General features: G+C 33.7%; 1 protein-coding gene across 2 annotated transcripts in view; it reads left to right on the top strand.

Annotated features, from left to right (window-relative positions):
• Window positions 1–21,967, top strand: part of WAC (WW domain containing adaptor with coiled-coil) — a 126,623-nt gene that overhangs the window by 60,049 nt on the left and 44,607 nt on the right. The window contains exons 4-7 of one of the 2 annotated variants that reach the window (XM_020990512.2): window positions 11,319–11,431; window positions 14,494–14,609; window positions 16,311–16,423; window positions 21,547–21,855. In XM_020990512.2, coding sequence (XP_020846171.1) covers window positions 11,319–11,431; window positions 14,494–14,609; window positions 16,311–16,423; window positions 21,547–21,855 — 651 coding nt within the window. The remainder of the gene's footprint in view (window positions 1–11,318; window positions 11,432–14,493; window positions 14,610–16,310; window positions 16,424–21,546; window positions 21,856–21,967) is intronic. The other variant, XM_020990514.2, reaches the window with a different exon arrangement.

The raw sequence follows: 21,967 nt of genomic DNA on the forward strand, positions 1-21,967 counted from the left end.
TCCCCTAGTTATGGACTTTTGTGATTTGATACAAATTAGTTATATAGTTCCATTGAGTAGAATGCTAGAAAACAAGGAGTAGCATTCTGGAAAAGATATCATAAAAAAGAACCAAAGCTGGATGTTAAAAGAAAGATGATGAGAGTCTGTTTGTTGTAGTATCTTTATTCAGTATATTATCATGTTTTTAAAAGGAGTAAATATAATCCGTATCTATCATCATTACTGTGTGACTTTTAAAGGATCTTTGCATAGAATACTTGAAAAGAAGTTTTAATGCTGAAATTGTAAAAAAGATGCTCATCAAAGTACATTGAGTTCTTAGTAATTGTAAAATTATTAGGGAAAGTGATGTTGCATGTTTTAACTATTAACATTTGTTGTATGATTTCAGTACAAAAATGAGTACAACTTCACTTGTCAGAAATGAAATGCTTGGAGAGAATAATTAAAAATTAGACAGTTATAAATGTTGAATTATAAGATACTTCTTGGTCTTAGCATTTTGAATATACTATATACTGCCAACTGTCCATGATACAACTATCATTTTGCCCTGTGTGATAGTTTTCTTATAGGAAACAATTACATGCAATATGAATTCAGTTCTAATATTCTACATTATATTCTTTAATTCATAATTCTTGAGGTTGAGAAAAATTAGTTGCTAATCTTAATAAACTCCAGATTGATTATTTTGTGCTGGGCAAGCCATTTAGTTTTGAGACACTCCAATTTGCAAGGTGTAGAAGGAAGATGTGTTACATCCCTCACATTTCTAACATTCTGTGATTTCTTGATAAGATTTATTTGCTGTATTGTGTATTAAACTTAACATTATAGATTTTATAATCTTAAAGTTCAAGAGAAACTCCTGGATGTTTTATTAAGAGCTTTGAACAGTAGATCTGGGATTGTGATTTGTAAACACTATTTAGAATGAAGCACTCTTAGAATAGACAATGTGATTCGATAGGGACAGATTGCTGAATTTGTAGTTTGAGGGCCTGAACTTCACTTGCAAACTATATCTGAGCTGTGCCTGAAACAGGCCAGTCCCCTGGTAATTTAGGTCATTTAACAGTTAACAAAAAAAGGATTTGTTTAGCTGTAGTATAGATAGAATACTCAAAAAAGATATAGCACTTTTAGGTGTCTAGTTAGCAGGGCAAGGCATATTGGCTCTGGTCCTTGAAATATCTGCTAAGTTTGAAGGGTCCAGATTCCATGAGAGGGGGTGTGTTTATGCCTTTAGATGACCAAGAAATCATGTCAGAATATCCTGAGGCCATCAGGAAGCAGCCTCGACAAAGAGGTGATTTGAGTCTTAACCCCATCCTTTTAGGGAGAGAACTATCCTAACGTATATGGGGGTGAGGAAGAGAAGGGACCCCCTTGCTAGATTTTGATTTTTTAATACTATGTGATTATGGACAAATCACAATTTTTCTGGGCTGGAGGTTCCACATACGTACATGTACGTGTGTGTGTGTGTGTGTGTGTGTGTGTGTGTGTGTGTGTGTGTAATATGTGGGTTAGACTATATGAGCTTTAATGACATTTCCCTACCATATTTATTCCAAACCTTCTCTTCCTAATAACTCCTACCCCTGCCTGTGTCCAACTCTTGCCTTTTTAATGATATGTTGCCTTTTTGATATGTTGCCTTTTCTCCTAGTCTTTTCATTTCAGAACTCTTTATCATGTCCCACTTTCTCCTCCTTTCCCCATTCCCTCACAAAAAGGTAGCCCTTGCCATGGACAACCGTTCTATATATGCACTTGGTCTCATCCCCTCCTGCCTTCTCTAGGGGGTTGCACTCTCAGTCAGTCATCCCATCTCTCTCAGATCTTCAACCACTCCCTATCAACTGGTTCTTTCCCTACTGCCTTCAAACATACCCAAATCTCCATTCTTAAAGAAACCTTCACTAGCTATATTAACTTCAAGCTGTTCTAGTCTGTCTCCCACTTTCTCAGCCAGATGCCTTGAAAAAGTTGTTTACTCTCTGCTTCCACTTTCTTACTCTCACTTCTTAACCCTTTGCACTTTAGCTTTCAACATAAACCTCAAACACTCAATTTAAACAGCTTTTCCCAAAGTTTCTAGTCATCTCTTAATTGCCCAATGTGATGCTCTTAATTTAGTCTTAATTCCTATTGACCTCACTCTCTCTCCTGGATTTTTGTGATGTTGCTCTCCTCTGGTTCAACTCCTACTTGTCTGCTTCTTCTCATTCTTTTTTACTGGCTTGTCACCTGTATTGTGCCCTTTAACTGTGAGTGTTCTCCAGAGTTCTTTCCTGGATCCTCTTCTTCTTTGATAACCTTATCAGTCTATGCGAATAACTCCCATTCTTTGCCCTGAGTTTCAGTCCTGGGTCATCAGTTGTGTGTTGGACATTTTGAACTGTAGTCCCATCTTAACATCTTAAACTCAACAGGACTAAAACTGAACTCATATTCTCATTATCTTCTCCCCTAAAAACCTTCTCCTTTTCCAGACTTCCCTGTTTTTGTCTCAGGCACCACCGTCCTTACACTGTCTCAGGTTTGTAATCTTCGCATTAATTCTGAATTTTTCACTCACATCCATATCTATTCATTTGCCAAGTTTTGCCATCTTTACCTACGCGGCATAACTTTATTCAACCTCTTTCTCTCCTCTCATGTAGCTACCACCTTAATTCAGACCTTTATCACCTCTAGTTACTGCACTAGCAATATTGGTCTCCTTGCCTCGTCTGTCTCACATCTCACGTATCTATCTATTTGTCTGTGTGTGTGTAGACAGACAGACAGACACACGCACAGTTATTGTTTATGTCAGAAGAATTTCAGAAAGAATTCACAAAAATTTGGGAAGAATTTAGCAAAAGGGTTTTAACGTAATTTAAAGGAGGATATGAGATTTATGTGGGCAGTTAGGTGGCATGGTCAGACAGGCCTGAAACAACTGAACCAACAACAAAGGTGGTGCAGTGGATAGAGCACTGGGCTTGGAATCAGGAAAATTCCTCTTCATAAGTTCAAACGCTGGCTTCAGACATTCACTGGCTGTGTGACCTTGAACTGGGTAAGTCACATAACCCTGTGTGCCTCAGTTCTTCATCTGTAAAATGAGCTGGAGAAGGAAATGGCAAATCACTCCAGTATCTTTGCCAAGAAAACCTCAAAAGAGGGTCAGGAAAAAGTCAGACATGAAACAAAGGGTGGCAAGAATTGTCTTTTGGAGCTACTTTAATGACATTAAACTTGCCACAGAAACTAATTAAATTTAGTTAATTAAAACTATTTAATGCCAGTATTCTACCAATGATATATAAGGAACTCTGAATAAAAAATAAAGGATTTCAATTTAGGAGGTATAATGGCTTGAAAAAGATGATAGACTTTTCAGAAGACAAAAGTCAAAGGATAACTGTTGAATGAATTCTCATGGTGACTTTGTAGTGCCAAGAGAATACCCAACATCATGGCAGATTTGTAGAGGATATGGACAAGAGAGTGATTACTTTAGAAGCATTCTTCTCTGCTTTAGAAAGCAAATTGTTTACTTACAATCATTTTTCACATGTGACTTTATATATCTAGGGTAAGAAGGGAAGCTGAACTTGGTGAAAATAGCTTTGTGTTATGTATCTGATAAGAGTCTAATATCCATACACATAAAACCATAAGCCATTCCCAAATGGATAAATGTTTAGTGACTATAAATAGTTTTTTAAAAAACAAACAAAAAGAATCACAGGCTTTTATAATTATATGAAAAATTATTCCAAATCACTAGTAAAAGAAATGCAAATCAAAGCAACTGATATTTCACTCATTCCCAACAAACTGACAGAATAATGGGAATAGACTTGATCTAGCCATTCTGGGAAGTGATTAGGAGTTAGGCTAAAAAATAAAATGTTTATACCCTTTGTCCCAGAGTACGTACCCAAAGGAATTCAAAGACTGATTTCATATACGTTGAACATGCATAGTATCATTTTCTTTTTTTGTGGCAGCAAAGAAATGAAAAAAAAGTAGAAGCTCCTTGATTTAGGGATGTCTAAACTTAATTGTGGTAAATTAATGGAATATTTCTGTACTGTGAGAAATGGAAGGTATGAAGAATCTAGAGAAGTATTTGGGGGACTTAAATTCATTCAGACTGAAGCAGTACATAGAAAGTAAGTACAAAAACATTAAAAAAGGAAACTGAGTGCTGTTGCCTTTTAATTATAATGACCAGGCCTCTACACTGAAGAGGAGATGAGAATAGGCCCCCCATTCTCTGCAACACCCCCCAACCCCCCACCTTCCTCTTCTCAGACCTGGGAACTACAGGTGCAGAACATTGCTTGTACTGTCAAACAGTAGATAGGTTGATTAGTTTTGTTGAAGTTTCCCCGCACACGCACTTTAATTTTTGTTGTTGTTGTTAGAAAGGACTATTTTCGTTGTGTGTGGGAGATGGGGGATGTATTCAGTAAAGTAAAAACAAAATATGAAAGTAAAAATGAAAATTTTTATAAAAGATAAATTACGTATTCTCACTTATTTGATATTGTTCATTGTTGAGCCCTTAATGTATTATTTAGTAGTTTAAAGTTCTGAACTGTTAGCTTTGTTAACCTCTTTAGACAAAGATATTATTGAGAAATTTATTGTATAGTAGTATTTCTTTTAGATATTTGTAGCACTTGCCTTAAGTTATTTTTCCTTTTTGAGGAAAAGGAAAAAAAAATTCAGGTCTTTAAGATATTTTGCCTTTTAATAATCTTTTTGGAATGGAATAACAAGATTTCTTTTACCTTTTATTGTTGATATCACTTGTTTATTAATGTCATTTAAATCATATTTCCAGTCATTTTTTGAAATAGCTCCTGTTCTACTCAGAATAAATTCTCACCAATAAAGGAAAAATATGGTCAATCAGTAAGTAAACATTTATTAAGCACCTACTGTGTGCCAAGCACTAGGCAAAGTGTAGGAGGTACAAGAAAGGGAGAAGGCAGCCCCTGTTCTCAAGGAGCTCATTCAACATGCAAACAGCTATCTATAAAAAAGCTATATACAGGAGCACAGTGATGAAATCTGACAATGTATATAATGCTGTGCTTCTAGTGTCCCCTTTTATTTAGAATTTAAATACCATAAAAAGAACATTTCTGTACTAACAGCATACAGAAAAGAAACTGAATCTCCATTTCACACAGCTTGCTTTTCTTTTCAACGTATATATTCCATTTTATACATTACTTTTAAAATTGTCCTGCTTGTCTACTCCCTTGTGAACTTCTGTGAATTTTGAAAAATGTTTGAGTGACTCATATTTTTTTTTGTTACTATTGCTAATCTCCCTTTCTTGCCTCAATATTTCTACCACCTCCATCCCCTGAGTAAAAAGCTTTGAAGGGCAAGTTATTCTTGGTTGTAAGCTTCTCTTTTTGCCTTTTGGAATATTGTTTTTTATAAAATCTCATCTCTTACTTATAGTAGAAGCTGTCAGGCTTTGTATAATATTGACTCTTATCCTTTGGAAGCTCTAGATTTTGTCTCTGGCATTCATGGAACTTTTCTTTTGGGAGTTCCTGTCAGGAAATGTTTGTAAGAGTCTTTATATTTACTCTCTGGTTCTGATCGATCTGGGCAGTTTTCATTTATAATTTCTTGAAACATAGTATCCAGACTTTTTTTTATATAATTACCTTGAGGTCATCCAGTGATTCTTATTTGATCTCTCTTTGACTTGTTTTCCAGATCAGTTGTTCTTGATATCAGATAGCTTACATTTTTTCCCCTATTTTAAAAATATTTTGATTCTACTATTTCTGTTTCATGTAATCATGTGGCAGCTAGGTGACACATTAGATAGTGTGCTGGACCAGGAGTCAAATTTGACCTCAGACACTAGCTGTATGACCCTGGGAAAGTCACTTAACCTCTCTCTGTCTTGATTTCCTCATTTGAAAAAGGGGGTAGTAACAGTATCTACCTTCCAGGGTTGGTGTAAGGATCAAATGAGATAATATTCGTAAAGTTCATTGTAAACTTTAAAGTACTATTTAAAGTGCCAGTTATCGTTATTATTATTATTTAGTTCTCCTCTTCTTCCTCCTCCTTACAAAGTTATTTCATTGTATCTCTTACTTCATTTCTTCCAGCTATTCGTGTAATCCTTATGGTAAATCCATTTTTTGAGTCTTAGCTTGCCATTACAGAGTTACTCTCCTTTTATTTTTTTTTAACTATCTTTTGACATGAAATAATTTTTGAGAACTGGTCTATATTTTTTGTTTTTTATATATATATATATATATATATATATATATATATATATGTATGTATATATATATGTATGTATATGTATACGTATATTCTTCTCTTCAGCTTTTATTTCTTGAACTGGGGCTTTGCGTCTGGGCCCAGCTTTTAACTCTGTTAGGCTTTTGGGTGTGGTAGTGTGGTGGTTGCCTCTGCTTAGCTTTGCCTTTTGTCCCCCTCTCCCCTTTTTTTGCTGAAAAACAATATGTGGATGGCCTCCTAGCTCTTTGTACTAGTCATTAGTCATCTGTAGTTTCCCAATGCTCTTAAACTTGATATGTGTCAAATATTATAGTAGGAGACTCTTTTGTACAGTAAAGGATTAGATGGCCTTTGAGGTGCCTTCTAACTCAATATTCTGTTATTACTGATAGTGTATAGGTAGCTTGCCTAGGGAATCACATATAGTCAATCCCTAAATAACAGAGTTGTAAATAATTGTTTTTTTCTTCATTTTAGCATTATTAAATTTGTTAACTTAAGGCTTTTTACTGATGTTACAGAAGATAATCTTCTAAAAAGTAATACCTTAAACCTTATTTTGTTAGTGCTTGTAAAGTATCTCAAGTCCCTGTTATGAAATGGTAAGCCATGACATTCAGATAATTTCTTAATTGTACCTCTTTGCCACAATCAGTGCAAATGTCTTTCCTAAAACAAAATAAATGATTGACAGCTAGCAGGATAAACAGAGTCCTAGTAAACTATATCCAACAAAAATTTTGAAATACTTGTATAAAAGTGGGTTTAACTGAATGCTAGTGAAACTTAACCTATAATTGTTACCAAATTTTGGATCAATTTATCTTATGCAGAATAATGTGATTTATATTGAACATGTCACATGAATAGAAGCTGTTTAAATGGTGATCAGATGTTTTTGTGGAATGTAATTAATATGGCTTTGGTTTTATTATTAGGAAGTTGTTTTTTCAATAATTATTTAAAAACAAAACTTATATGAAGCAGCTGTTAGGTTGTTTATTAGTCTTTACTGTGCCTTATTTTTGTCTCTGGTTTCTTGAGTTTCCTTTCAAAAACACCGTTCTGCTTCCTTACCATAAATGCTCTCCTCCCAAAAGCAATCATTAGCCTGAAGTCACAGAAATTATTTTATTTCGTTGAATTGAAATCTGTCAATAATCTTAAGCTTAAAGAATGAGCAAAATTTGAAACCATGTATTAGAATCATAGTCCAGATAAAGTGCATAATGCTTAATAAATGCTTGTTAATTGATTGAGGTTTCCTACATGGTATCAGACTGTCTAAAGTGAATTTCTTCTAATTAATTCATCAATTTTACTTCATAAGCATGTACCAAGAATTGGACAATCAGTCAATTCTATTTTCTTATTCCCAGTCACTAGCAGTTCTTGATAGTTCAACCCCAGGGCCTAACCCAGTTTATTGGTAACTGAGTGTGTTCAGATTGTCCCTCTCTCATCATATCTATTGACTGATCCCTGCTTAAGTTTCACATTCTACCTAGCCATTCTATCTAGGCCAGCTCATTTTTTGTCTGTCTCCGTCTGTACCTTCTCCTCCCTCCACTTAAGCCTCTTCAAATGAAACACCATTCCATGGTCACAACTGCTTCTATATTATCTTTCTCTATTAGAATGTAAACTTGTGGGCAGGAATTGTTTTTTTGTTTTTATTATTTGTATTGTATGTACTTAGCACAGTGAATAGCATGTAAGTGCTTAATAAATGCTTCTTTGATTCATTCATTCATTGTTCACTTTTTCTCCCATTATTAATAATATCTTCAGTCTGAAATTCTTTTTAATCTACTTGTTAAAACCTGCATATCCATTGAACTAGGTATATGTAAGCTGTAGCACATTGCAGTATGTTGAAATAGATAAATGACTATACCTCTGCATTGTGTTATCTCCTGCTCTTCCTTCAGGATACCTTGCATACTTTTAGAAAACAAGCATAGGTGCCATTGTTAATCTGTATGTTGAATGTTAGTAAAACTCAATTTTTTTTTACCTTTTTTGGATTAAAAACCAATTTAAATCTAAGTTCTAATATTTTTCTTCCTATACCCCAGTGTATCATCATGTGCAGACCCTACTTTCGAGGCATGACTTTATGGAATTGAAACTTAATTTTTACTTCTCAAATATGAACTCGACACCATATATTCTTGTTTTAGTCCTATTATTTTTCCCTTCTTCACATACCTTTTAAAACCAGTGTATCAGTTTTTCATAGATGACTACTTTAACTGAATAAATTTTTATATTCATACTTCATTATTTCACACCAGATCATTTGGTTGTGTTATATCTCTAGAATTCAGTGATTTTTCATCCTTATTCCCTGATAATTTTTTGAACTGATGATGGGCACAGCCATGTGGGAGAAAGCATTCAAGACTCAGAGACAGATTACTACCTTGGATTCAAATTCTGGCTAGCTACCTTAGGCCAAATTACTTAATCTCTCAGGTCCTCAGTTTCCTTATCTCCAAAATGAGATGACTAAAGTAGTAACCTCTAAAATTTTTGAACTTAAGGGATAAATAAGGAGACTCAATATATAGGAAATCCCTTCGATATTTTCTGAGAGGTGTTTTGGAGCAATACCAAGATAATGAAAAATGATAAATGTGATCATAAGAAATGTTTATGTTTAATTTTCAAAAGATTAGTAATTCTTAGAAGCTTTTTTTCAGTTGCAGGAAATAAATAGTACCAAATAAGAGGGAGAAGTACTAATTAGAGCTATAAGTAGTATGGTTTATCGGGTTTTCCCTTTGTACTTTGGTCTTCCTTAAATTAAGTACCAAATTGCTAGTTGATTTTACTTTTGCTATGTCTTGTAATCTTGCTTAGAAACTGAGCAAGGCAAGGATAGCTAGCTTATTATGGCTTGCTTGTTTGGCAAAGTTCTCTGGTCAGTCTTGGAGCTATCTAGGAAAATTAACTGCTGGCAGTTTAGTTAAGGAGGGTGGAGTTTAGAATTAGCCTTCTCCTTTGTTACTCCTGCTCTCTTCCAACAATAGCAACAAATTTAAAATCTTATTTATAATTTTTCTTTTTAGAGATCTCTATGCTTATTTCTTAGAACTCTGGGTTTCTTAGTAAGAATTTGTTTAATCAATGCACTTAAAATTGCATGCAGTAAGCATACAGCTCTAATGTAGTGTATTATGTCTTGTGCACTATGTTATGCCATAACATAAACATTTGTGTATACAGACAGTGACTGGAAGATAAGGGAGGAGCAGATGCCTTACATGTATTTACATGGTTGTTACATAGATTGATCTGCTGAATAGAAAATGCTCATAAAGTGAGACACTACCAGGGAGGGTAACTTACCCCTGCTGATATTTGCCAGTATAACGTTTTCCATGTATAGCATGATAATATTAATTGTTACCAAAGCTTAAGCATGCCTTTCAGGTTTCTCAAAACCTGAAAAAGGTCATTTGGATCAGTAGGACATGTATCTCTACCCTAAGAGTCAATAGTAGTTTGATGCTGTCTAGACATATTCTCTCTCTCTCTCTCTCTCTCTCTCTCTCTCTCTCTCTCTCTCTCTCTCTCTCTCTCTCTCTCTCTCTCTCTCTCTCTCTCTCTCTCTCTCTCTCTCTCTCTCTCACTCTCTCTCACTCTCTCTCTCTCTCTCTCTCTCTCTCCTCCCTCCCTCCCCCCCAGTCAGGTTCCAAGTGCATTAAGAACAGGTGAACTGACTTAGAGTTTAATAAGAAAAGGGGTACTGTCGTGTAGCCTAAGAACTTAACAAAGATAGAAATGTCACTTGAAGTTTATATCATACTGAAGCTATAGTATTTTTATAGGAACATTATTTCCATATTATAGTTAAATTTTAGAATTCCATTAGCATAGTACTGTGCTGTTGTCTCATACTAGGACTAGCACAATGAAATCTTAATTAATCTTTACTTCTTATACTCTATCCTGCACACTGCCATAAGGTTAATGTTCTTCAAAGATTATTTTCATGCTTTTATTCCTCTGTTCAAAAATAATTGCCTACCAAATAACATTTAAACTTAATAGTATGGCATTCTAAGATATGGCCAAACCTGTCTTTCTAGCCTCATCTTTCTTTATTCTCTTTTTAAAATTTCTGCTTCAGGCAGTCTGTTTATATGTTGTCCTTCACTTTCCTACCTTTGTTCAGTCTTCAGCTCTACCCACTCATATGTTATCCATTCCATTCTCCTTCACAAAGCTCCAGCCATCTCATCTAGGCACACAATGTATGTATATATTTAAATGAATGTCTGAACTACATTTTTTGTTAATAAGTAATTTCTTTCTGGTGAAATTTCTCATATTACTGGATTGTTAAATTTTTTTTGAGTTTATATTTTATTTTCAAAGTGGATAATAATTTAGTTATTAACTTGTGGCCTATTTATATTTTTTAATTTTACACAGCATCTAACAAAGTCTTTATACACAGAATTTAATAAAATATTTTTTGGTTAATTCCTTAAGTTGCCTTTACAGTGCAGGTTTACCTTTTTTGTAAAATACCTGAAATTTGGAGGGTAAATTAAATCAGTAAAAACACTATGAAGAATCCATCTGTAAAACAAGTAATTTTATACCATGGCTAATTACTCTTTGGTTAATTTATTTAGGAAATTTAGGTTTCCTTATAGTCAGTGAAGTGTAACATTATGCCAAAGTACAATGCTAGCACAACTAATTATCTTAACTAGATTATTCATTAAGAGATTCTTGAAAATTATAGCTGAGATTTTCCCCAAAGTATAATATATATATTATTGCATGGTATATATGAGCCAAGTACATACTCTGTGTATATGTCACATTTATAATACTTTCACAAACTGAGTTTATGGGTTATATTGGGAGCATTTGTATGCATTGTTTATGGTTAATAATCAAGACTATAGATTTAGTTTGCAAATCTTTGAGTCAAAAATAAAATATAGAGACAAGTTTTATACTGTTATACAAATTTAATTTGAAAAAAATTTGTTTTTTAGGGACCAGTTACTCTCCACAGGAAAATTCACATAACCACAGTGCTCTTCATAGTTCAAATTCACATTCTTCTAATCCAAGCAATAATCCAAATCCAAGCAAAACTTCAGACACAGTAAGTAATTTATGGTGTTACCTAATTGAAAACTGTCCTTCAATTGTTGGTACTACTAGACCAAGTGTACCATAATTAGTTGCTAATTCCCCCTTGTAAAAAACAAACATGTTTTACTGGTAATATTGAGGTGTTTAGGGGGTGGGTAATGTTTTAACATTCTAGAAGCATTACAAGTGAGAGCATAATTTTCATATATGTGTATAAAATATATATCACTGTGTCTGTCTTGAGCTTCAGATGATAGCCTTTGGAATCCTGGTAAGTTATTTGAGAGCTGTGAAATTATCTGTGTAACTAATAAACTTAAATGATTTTGTACATTTTATCCTAATATTTACCCCAAGAAGTATGCAACTCAAGTCTCATCTCCTTCTAACTTCTCAAGATTTTATTTTGAAAAAGAGTTTAGAACAACAAATTAGCTGTTCAGTGTAGTCATTTTTTAATACCAGGAGGATTTTAAGCAATAATTGTATAAATTAGGTTTTACCTAAAAGTCTACAAAGAAGATATCTAAATCCTAAATCATTTTTTATGTATATACAAATCTTTCCATCTTCAAAACTTGGAAATAACAGATGCTGTTTCCTTCTCTGTCTTCAAAATGTGTTGAAAGACATTTACATAGAAATGAACTTTGTTTGAATTCATTTCTGTATACTAATTATTTTGTTCCAATTTTCCTACCATCTAGATGGTAACCAAGAGACTTTTTGGTCACCAAGTAGCAATTTACCTAAGAAGATATATCTAGCTCTACTGAAATGGTGACTTTTTTTTCTATTAAGTAAAAAAAAGAAAAGACAAGGTTGCAAAGAGGAGCCTTTTTATTCTGGTGGGTTTTTTTTTTATTGTTTCAGAAGATTAGAGACAACGGAGTAGAGAATCTGTGAGACTGTTCTATTTGTGAAGTGGGCCAGAGACTTTGATAAACCCCGTTCAGAAGCAGTAGGTGGTGCCACCCAATAAGTCATAGAAATAGCTGAAGCAAATTTCATTAAGCTTTAGTTTAAAAAGAAAAAAAGAGGCAAGATTTTCAGAGAACAGGATCCTAGAGTTTGAAATTAGTGGCAAAGCTAATTTATATCTAGAGTTATTACTTCTTTTTTCCTTCAAGTTGATGTTCAGAGGAGATGGGAAGCAGCAGAAGAGTAGGAAAGTTACTTTGTATTATTAGAGGTAATATTTGCATTTATGATTTCTTTTTAAGAAGATGTTGGACTTTAAGCCTTAGATTAAGAGGAATGTATAGTACCTTTAAAGGAAGAGGGGTCTGAATATTAGGAGTATAGTTGATTTTTTTTCCCCCACTTTCATTTTCAACTTTCACTTTCAACGTAGAGATTTATGGGTCCAAGGAACTAAGGGAAAAAGCAGATATAAATATTTGGCCCCTTCTAATTCTTTACTTCTGCAAAGATAAAACAAAACCATTTACAGAAGCCTCCAGGAATAACAATTTGGGTAAAGAATTAGTTCTTTTTCTTTTATTGTCAGACGCAGAATTGGGGGAGGAATTAGTGTGGAGGAAAATACTTTGCTAAATAGATCTTTGAGGACGTTGGGCATCAAGTTAACGAGAAAACTCTCTATTATCATCTTTGCCCTAACTTCCTCTGGGAGATGGGCAGGGTAACGAATTAACTTTTTGGTGGGGGAGGCGGGCGGGCAATGATTTCCAAAAGACAAGGGAAATTCTGTCCTCAGTAGTAGGTGAGGCAAAGTGATTTTAATGGATCAATGGATTTGGGGTCAGAATCACTTGGATCCAAATCCTAGCTTTGCCACTAATAATCTATGTGACCTAGGTGGGGTTGTTAACTTTCTTTAACTTCTCTCCACTTCAGAGTCATCATAGTCTAAATAAAGTTTGAGTTCCAAATCTTTCATCTTAAACAATTACATTTTATGAGTATCTGACAACCACATGAATTTTCAATTTTTACTCCCAGTGTAAGTCAGACACTATAGCTCTATCAGATGAGACATTTTAAATCAAATTCCCAGAGTCATCTCTTGAATTGTTTTATGCTCCTTAGTGTCTCTTGTAGGGAGAGGTGACTTGGGATGGAATCAGATTTATGGGTTTATTCCAGCCCAGAGCAGTCTATGAACACAATCTAACCTCAAGACCTGCTCCCTTTTTAGTTGGATAAGTTTTGATGTAACAGTCTCTTTAGCCAAGCTTACTGTTATAAAGAAATGTTAAATCAAAGCCTTAGGATCTAATGTTTAAAAATTTTTGCTTTGCCATAATAAAATTAAAGAATTTTTTCTGCCAACTTCTATACCAGTTAATCTAGAATATGTAATGAAATTAATTTTTTTTAATAATTCTACACTGAGCTTAATCACATTTTTTCAAGAAAGTATTTGAAGAGGGATTAGATAATTGTGGATGCATTGTTTTTGATGTCATTGTTACAGTAATAAAGACCATAGCTTATATAAAAATTTTGTCACATAAAGAACATTTGTAATAGTTTTTAATAAAGGAAATTTGTATTTCACCACTTTTTTCTATATAAGTAGTGTAACAGGTTTGAGAGTTTGTAATAGGTTTGAGAGAAATGATTATTAATATCCGATGATTTGAGGAGATTCAGATTTCCCCCCTTTTTCAAGACCTCTATCTCTGAAGGTTAAGCTAACCTCTTTTCAGACCCCACTCAGGTGGGGAAGCCATTTTGCTCCACTCAGTTTTGGGTAGGGATAAATTCTTGGAATAGATTGCCCTAGGCTGGGAGTAACTTAGAAGTAAATGATATAATCAAAGTTCACATTCAGTCCCTCATTGTAATATTCATTTTCTCATTGCCCACCAGTCAGAGTTGATTGCCACCCTTGGAAACACTTCTTTTCCAATGGTCATTTAAGCTGGATCCCACAGCCCTGATTGTAATTTCTATAATATAATATAAATTCTATAATATATACATATTCTATAATATAATACATATATAGTATAATATAATTTCTTTTATATAATTGATCTTGTTATTTAATATTAAGATGTTACACAATATAGCCTAATCTTTTAAGTATGTGGATTTTTTTAGTCTTATGATTCTGCAGATGATTGGTCTGAACACATCAGTTCTTCTGGGAAAAAGTACTACTATAACTGTCGAACAGAAGTTTCACAGTGGGAAAAACCAAAAGAGTGGCTTGAAAGGTATTCCTTTTTAACTTAAAGAATGCATAGATGTTTATTTTTTTCTTCAGATTAAAATACTATTTTTGTGAATACCATTGTCCTGTTGAATCTGTAATTCCTTTGGCATGAAGCACCTCGAGTAAAGAAACATATTCTGTCAGTGCAGATGAACATCTGCATTTTTAGAAAGGTGACCTTTGGTTGCATGTAGAGAGGAAGCTGTCTCCATCAAGGAGATCTAGGCTCAGTGTCCACCTCAGACACGTCCTGGCTGTGTCATCCTGGTCAGGCTATTTAATTTTTCAATACCCTGTGCAGCTTCTAATGTAAATTCTTTCTGTTGAACACTGTTTTGGTTGTTCCAATGGATAATCCTTAGTCATAATTCTTTACAATATATGACTTAACAAAAAGTCCATAGAGTAGATTTACTTAAAAGCTCCTAACCTAGAAGCCATTTATTTAATGAAAGCATATATTTTGGTGCGACATTAATGATTTTTGCTGTAATGTTATTTGTGTGCTGAGGTCCCTTTGAATTGCAAGAAGCAAGACTGAGTGCAGTGGGGTGGCAAGGCCAGTGGGAAAGAGTAAGAATTGAGAAAATAGATCAGAATCCTATACAGTTACTTTAGAGAGCATAAATATAGGCATAGACACATTGTTTTTCCCTGCTGCCATTATTGGCAACAGTGTACATAGTGTGCACTGATACATTTGCTGTTTTAATCTAAATAAGCTAATCATGCCTTTGTTTTTAAAAATCTGTTACTACAATATAAGTAGTTTGAATTTATAGAGAATTTTATTTTCTTTTTAAGAATGTGTTTTAAGTTAATTTTTTTTTTAGTTCCACTTTCCTGTGAGTTTTTTGTTCCCACCTTCATCTGGTCCTAGGATAAAAAAAACCTTCTCTATATAATTCAGTATAGTTCTTTTTTTTTTTTTTGGCATAGGTATTCCCCTCACCTGTCACTCCCCTGGGGTAGATGTGAAAAAGAAAAACTGATTATTTCTTTTTCATGGAAATGAAATAAATATTACTCTGATTCCACAGTAATCTGTAGCATTTATTTTTTCCATTCTTTGAGATACCCTTCACAGATAACTGGAATATAACTGAACAGTATTGTAAATCTTACCTTCATTACCCTATAGCAGCGTGCTCTTGGGCAAAGCCATTTTAGTCATTCACTAAGCTTTTCCTTTCTGTTCGTTTTTTTTTTTTTACAAAACTTACTTGTAATCATTTCTATTGGAATTTACACCCCAAATTCAATAGAGGGTGAAAACAAAAACAGCACCAGTTAACCTAGTAACATAGTTTATTCTTGAATAGCTGTGAAAGACCAATAGTAAACATCTATCATCTATGCACATATGCAGGTGTGAGGGTGAACTTCATTAGAACTGGTTGTAATGAGAATGGACTGGTAATGAAAAAGATAGGGTGTAATTTAGTAGCAACTGAAAAAAAAGAATTTTAGTAAACTTTTTGTTTCCTACTTTTCCCCCATCTCAGTTGAACTACAGCCAAATTCTTACCTCTCCATATTCTACACTTTTCTGTAATGAGTTTAGGCAAATGCCTACATGCCCAGTGTGCTATTTCAGGTCGGTCAAAAATATTGGATTTATTTAGAACTCACTTGTAATGCATAGACTTCCATATCCTTCATTCAGTTTTTACTGGGCATGTGCATGTATTTTTTTTTTCAGAGAGCAGAGACAAAAAGAAGCAAGTAAAATGGCAGTTAACAGCTTCCCAAAAGATAGGGATTACAGAAGAGAGGTGATGCAAACCACAGCTACCAGTGGGTTTGCAGGTGGAAGTAAGTATTATTTTTGTGAAAGTGTCTCTAAATAAGTCTACTTTTCTCTAAGTTTATTTTACATTGTAAATGCATACTGTGTTTACATGCATGTATAAATCAGTATACAGATGATACCTCTTAGTGTAGGGGTCTACAGACAGACAGACACACACACACACACACACACACACACACACACACACACACACACACACACACAACACACGATGCTTAGTCCTGATAGGATACCTGAGAGGATAGCATGTGCTCACACACACCCCTCTACGTAACCTATTCCATTTAAGAATTAATAATGACATAGCATTCTAGCAATACTCGTTCCTATCTGACACACCCTTAGAGATACTGGGAAGATCTAAGCAGACTTAAAATGTAGCCTGGAAGATTATAGAGGAGACACATGCTTCTTTAACAGAACCTGGTGCTTAGATAATATTAATTGTTGGTGATACCAATTCTGAGAATTTAGTTTTCATATCCGTATAAATTCCTGGGGACTAAATTCCAACCATGTGGTTTTAAATGCTGTCTGCATCACTTTAACCTTTATGTATTTCAATTAAAATCCATTAGAAATTATAGAACATATGCTTGTTGGAACATTTTTGTTAGCTACCATATTGCTTGAGAATAGTGACCTGAGCATCATTTCCAACTGTCTTTGGGACAGTTTAATGTTGTATAAAATTTTGTCAGAATCAGTCAGTTCCTTCTGAACATTGCCATGAACCTTATGCAAAAAATGTTGTGATAGTTATAATAGGGGCTTTTTTTTAAATCCATGTAGGAGAGAACTGAATTTTAGTTATGGAAAAAGTATAGATTACTTTTGTACCATTAACACTGTTCCACAATTCATTAGTTCTGTAGGCTTGAAATGCCACCAAAGGGTTCAATATATTTCATTCAAGGGACATTCCAATATTTAACCCAGTAGATAATCCACAATAATATCAAATTGAAGGGTGAAGGTGAGGGAAGGCAGTTCTGGATATTCTTAAATGTTATTACTCTTTTCATTACAAATATTTTTTTAAAGAAAAGACAAAAGTATTTAAAGTATTATAGCAGTGCTACAAAGGTAGTTTGCTCTCTTTTAACTTGGTAAAAAAAGAAAAATTATAAGAGTATCAAAATAATGATACTTTTTTATGGTGCTTAGTTTCTTTGTCATAAAAATCTTTTGTACAACAATTAGTTTTAGCCAATTGGTAGATTATTCTAAATTCTAAGAGGTGAAAAATAAGCAGGTAACTTCTTTGGTTTAGCCATATTTACAAAGTACATTCACATATATTTTCTTCTTTGCTACTTAGAAAAATCCCATGAGGTGATAAATCTAAAAGTTGTAAAATGCATTTGTAGCTTTTCACATTCACAGTTGGACTCTTTTAGAGATTAGTTATATTTTGAAAGCATGCTTGTGCTAAAGGTCAAATTCATCTTTGAACATGTCTGGTAGTAAGGTACTTAGTCACTGAATATATAACAATAATTATTCATGATTTTTTCTTTTGTGATGAATTTATTTAACATAATTAAACTGTAAGTCATGCTGTCATTTGACCATTCAATTTCAAAAGCTGGTGGAAATTTGAATTCTAGCTTTGGATTTGGAAAGGACTTTTGAGATTATACAATTCCCCTTCCTATCCTAACCCCTTTTATTTTTCAGATGAGAAAACAGACTAAATGATGTTTTGTTGTATTGTTTTTGTTGTTTAATTTTTAAAGAATCACTTGTACAGAAATAGAGGTGGCAAAATTCTGTTGCCTAGGTAGAAACTATATAACTTTATATTAACAGTGGCTGTGCTGATTGAGTTTTTGACATTAATAGGTACTAAGGTATATTTAAAATAAAGTTTCTTCTTGTTAAACTTTAGTAAATGTGTTTTTAAATTCCAGTTTTTGGACAAAACCTTTGTGTTTTCAATCTGCTTACTCTTGAAAATACTTGTTTTTTCAGTGTATGATATATGGGTTGATTTCTTAGTAAATTAGAAGTACACCTGGGAAAAAGACAGGTAAAAATTTCTTTCAGAATATAGTGCCCAATTTCCCCCTTAACTCCTTGTTTTGGGATTGTTGATATTTTTTTAAATAGCGAAACCTCCTCATAGAAGATCCAGGGTCTAGGGAGAAGAAGCCTGAGGTTGCCCAGAAGCGTCATGCTCCAGTTTCTTGTGGTAACTTCTGATACTTTTGTATGATGTTAGTACAGTAGGAGAGAAAAAAACAATTTCATTTATTTTTTATTCTTTTGCCCTTCATCTTCAAGCATCCCTGCCTACGTAAGTGTAACCTTTGGTAGGATGTCTCTGGTACCCTCCTCTACATTGGTGCTTAAAATTCTGAGTATGTGACACTTGAAATTTATGTGCCTCTAATAAGCATAGAATTAGAAGGATATTGGCAGAAGGGATGCTGGGCTCTTTCTCTACCACTTGGAGGTATTAATTGATTTGCTCTGGATCCAACAGCTGTTGTGTGTCAGAGGCTGGACTTGAACCCAAGTCTTAGTTTCTTCAAGGCCAGCTTTATCTACCATGCCATAGTAACTCTCTTACACAGAGAATTGGGAATTTTAAGTCCATCTTCCTTATGATGGTGTGGGAAGTGATAAATGTTTATAGTGACACGCGTAATTGAACATCAGAAAGAGTTTGAATGTGGTAAAAGGTCTGAAACATTTTTAATAATGTGTTAATGTATAGCCAGCAAATGATGCAGCTATACTATCATTGCTTTTTTCCCTTCAATTTCATTATGTCTCATCTGATATATTCTATAAAAATCCATTTCTTTATAGGCTATTGATTCTGTATGATGATTATAGAACTATGAATGAAATTTATGTGGATGGAAGTTCACCTGTTCACTGCCTAATTCTTGATTTACCTACGTATAGTTTTGGAAGGAATAGCATGTCTTTGCAACATTAGAATGTGAAAATGTTAACTAGAACATATTTTACTACTTTTATGTAATAATTTGATAGAACTTGAAAGGAATTTTCTTTAATGGACAAAAATGAATTTTATATCCAGTTAGGTATAGAGATTGGCTTTGGGAGTTCCTTGTTTGGTGGTATAGTAAAGGTAACAGTCAAGTAGGAAATTACTTCTTCCCCATTGCCCAGGCAGAAATTTTCTCTGGTAATCACATTCCTAATGCATTTTATAAGATAGTTACATTTAATTTTTTAGGATGATAACCTACTTAATAAAAAGCTAATTATTGCTAATTTTTGGATAGTTTATTAATTTTCTAACTAATAAGAGCCTATTTCTTTTTCTCTCTCTCTCCTTTTTTTTTGGTTCGGCAGTAGGGGTTAAGTGACTTGCCCAGGGTCACACAGCTAGTAAGTGTTATGTGTCTGAGGTCAGATTCGAACTCAGGTCCTCCTGAATCCAGGGTCTGTGCTCTATCCACTGCGCCACCTAGCTGCCCCTTGTAAAAGCCTGTTTCTTCATAGTCAAGTTATAAGTTGATTTGTATGCTCTTTAAATAATAGTCTTTTATCAGCTTACCCTCCTCTTTCAAATAGTAAATTTTCTTTGTTCACTTTACATCGTAAGCTTAACTGGAGGTGGGTTTTTTGGTTGTCATTGTTATACTAATTAATAACTTTGTACAAAATTACATGATACATATTAAAGTGCTTTGGCTACAACTTTTACCGTGTGCACATCCTAAGAGATTATAACATTGTTGGATGATGTTCACAGATGTCAAGTGTTGTAAAACCAGAAAACAAATCCTTTTCCTGTCATTTTTTGAGGTGGTTTTTGGACACTAAGGAGGAGTTGGGAGAGTCAGTTGTAGTGGGGGAGTGGAGAATAGATAGGACACCATTTAATCTTAAATCAAGAAAGTTTGTTTTAGCAAGAAAGATGGTGTTAAGCTAAGAGCAAGCCAACAACATCATTATAAAGGCAGAGATAGCTGCTTGGAGCATGTCATTTGAAAGGATACTTTTTGTATTAATTTTTATAAATGTGAATATTTTTATTTTCTGAAAATTCCATTCTTCTTGGCATATAAATGTTTGGTGACAAGTTATATTTTGTTATGGTGGTGGCTCAAAGTGGAGTTGTGTTCAGTTTTCAAACCTAACTTGATATGCACAAAGGCTTGACTTGAATATTAAGACATTTGTACTTTCAATTTTTCCATATTAACTTGAGAGCTAGTGAAACTACTTCAATTCAGCTTATGTTGGGTTTTTTGTTTGTTTATTTGTTTTAGTACATATATCTACATGTAATATTGTTAGTAGTAAAATTTATTTTGTGTACAGATTAGTTTTATGTACCTTTTAAAAATTTTAGTTGTAAGAAGGTATCTTTGTACCTAATGGTATCAACTAGGCTTTTTTTTTTTTAAGAATTTGATACAGACAGTTTTAAGGTAGTTTTATTGTGTCTCATAATTTACTTTTAATTTTTTTTAAACTATCATAAGATTCCTGTAACTGGCTTATTTTAATAAATTGTTTATCAGATAGTCAGCTACCTAAAAACAGAGTTATCTAACCCTTAGTTTGTACTAAAATGACCAGTTGTATAGATAATAATTTAAAAGTAGGGCTAGTAATACAAGTGGTATTACTTATATTCTTTTTTGTATTGTATCCACTTTTTGTTTTTTTAAAATCAGTGATTAGGGTCCATCTATTTTGAAAAAAGCCTTACTTATGTTTATATTTTCTATTCAGATTTTAAAAACTATTAGAATATTTTTATTTAAACATGCTATACTTCCAGATACATAGATAGACACAGAATAATTCATATGTATTTTAATAATTTCTGTTGATCACATTTTTTAAAATTTAGAAAACTTGTGACCATTAATTAGAGAAAGCATTTAGACATTTAATTGTAGATATGAGAAGGGTGTGTTTTATAGTTGAGACTTACCTCTTCCAGTGGTCTTTGAGAATTTGCATGATGATAATAGAATTTCAGAAGCTAACTAGGGTTGGAGGTTTATAAAAAGATACTTAAGTATTAGTATTAGCATGTTGCTCAACTAGCTAATGTTAAAGACAGGTTTCTAACGTAATCTTTTTTTTTTCCCCTCATTCCAACATTCCTTTGCGAACTGAACAAAAGTGGAAGACAAGCATTCCAGTGATGCCAGTAGTATGCTCCCACAGAATATTTTGTCTCAAACAAGCAGACACAATGACAGAGACTACAGACTGCCAAGAGCAGAGACTCACAGTAGTTCTACGCCAGTACAGCACCCCATCAAACCAGTGGTTCATCCAACTGCTGCCCCAAGCACTCTTCCTTCTAGTCCATTTCCTCTACAATCTGATCACCAGCCAAAGAAATCATTTGATGCTAATGGAGCATCTACTTTATCAAAACTGCCTACACCCACATCTTCCATCCCTGCACAGAAAACAGAAAGAAAAGGTATGCCTGGTATGACCTCTATTGTTAGATATTGCACGTTGAAGTGGAATTTCTGGTATTAGTGTAAGATTTCCATTTGGTTTAAGAATTCTCTTAAAATTAGCCAAGAAAA

This window comes from Phascolarctos cinereus, unplaced genomic scaffold (assembly GCF_003287225.1).
Source record: "Phascolarctos cinereus isolate Bilbo 61053 unplaced genomic scaffold, phaCin_HiC Scaffold_1;HRSCAF=81, whole genome shotgun sequence".
In the NCBI taxonomy this organism is placed as follows: Eukaryota; Metazoa; Chordata; class Mammalia; order Diprotodontia; family Phascolarctidae; genus Phascolarctos; species Phascolarctos cinereus.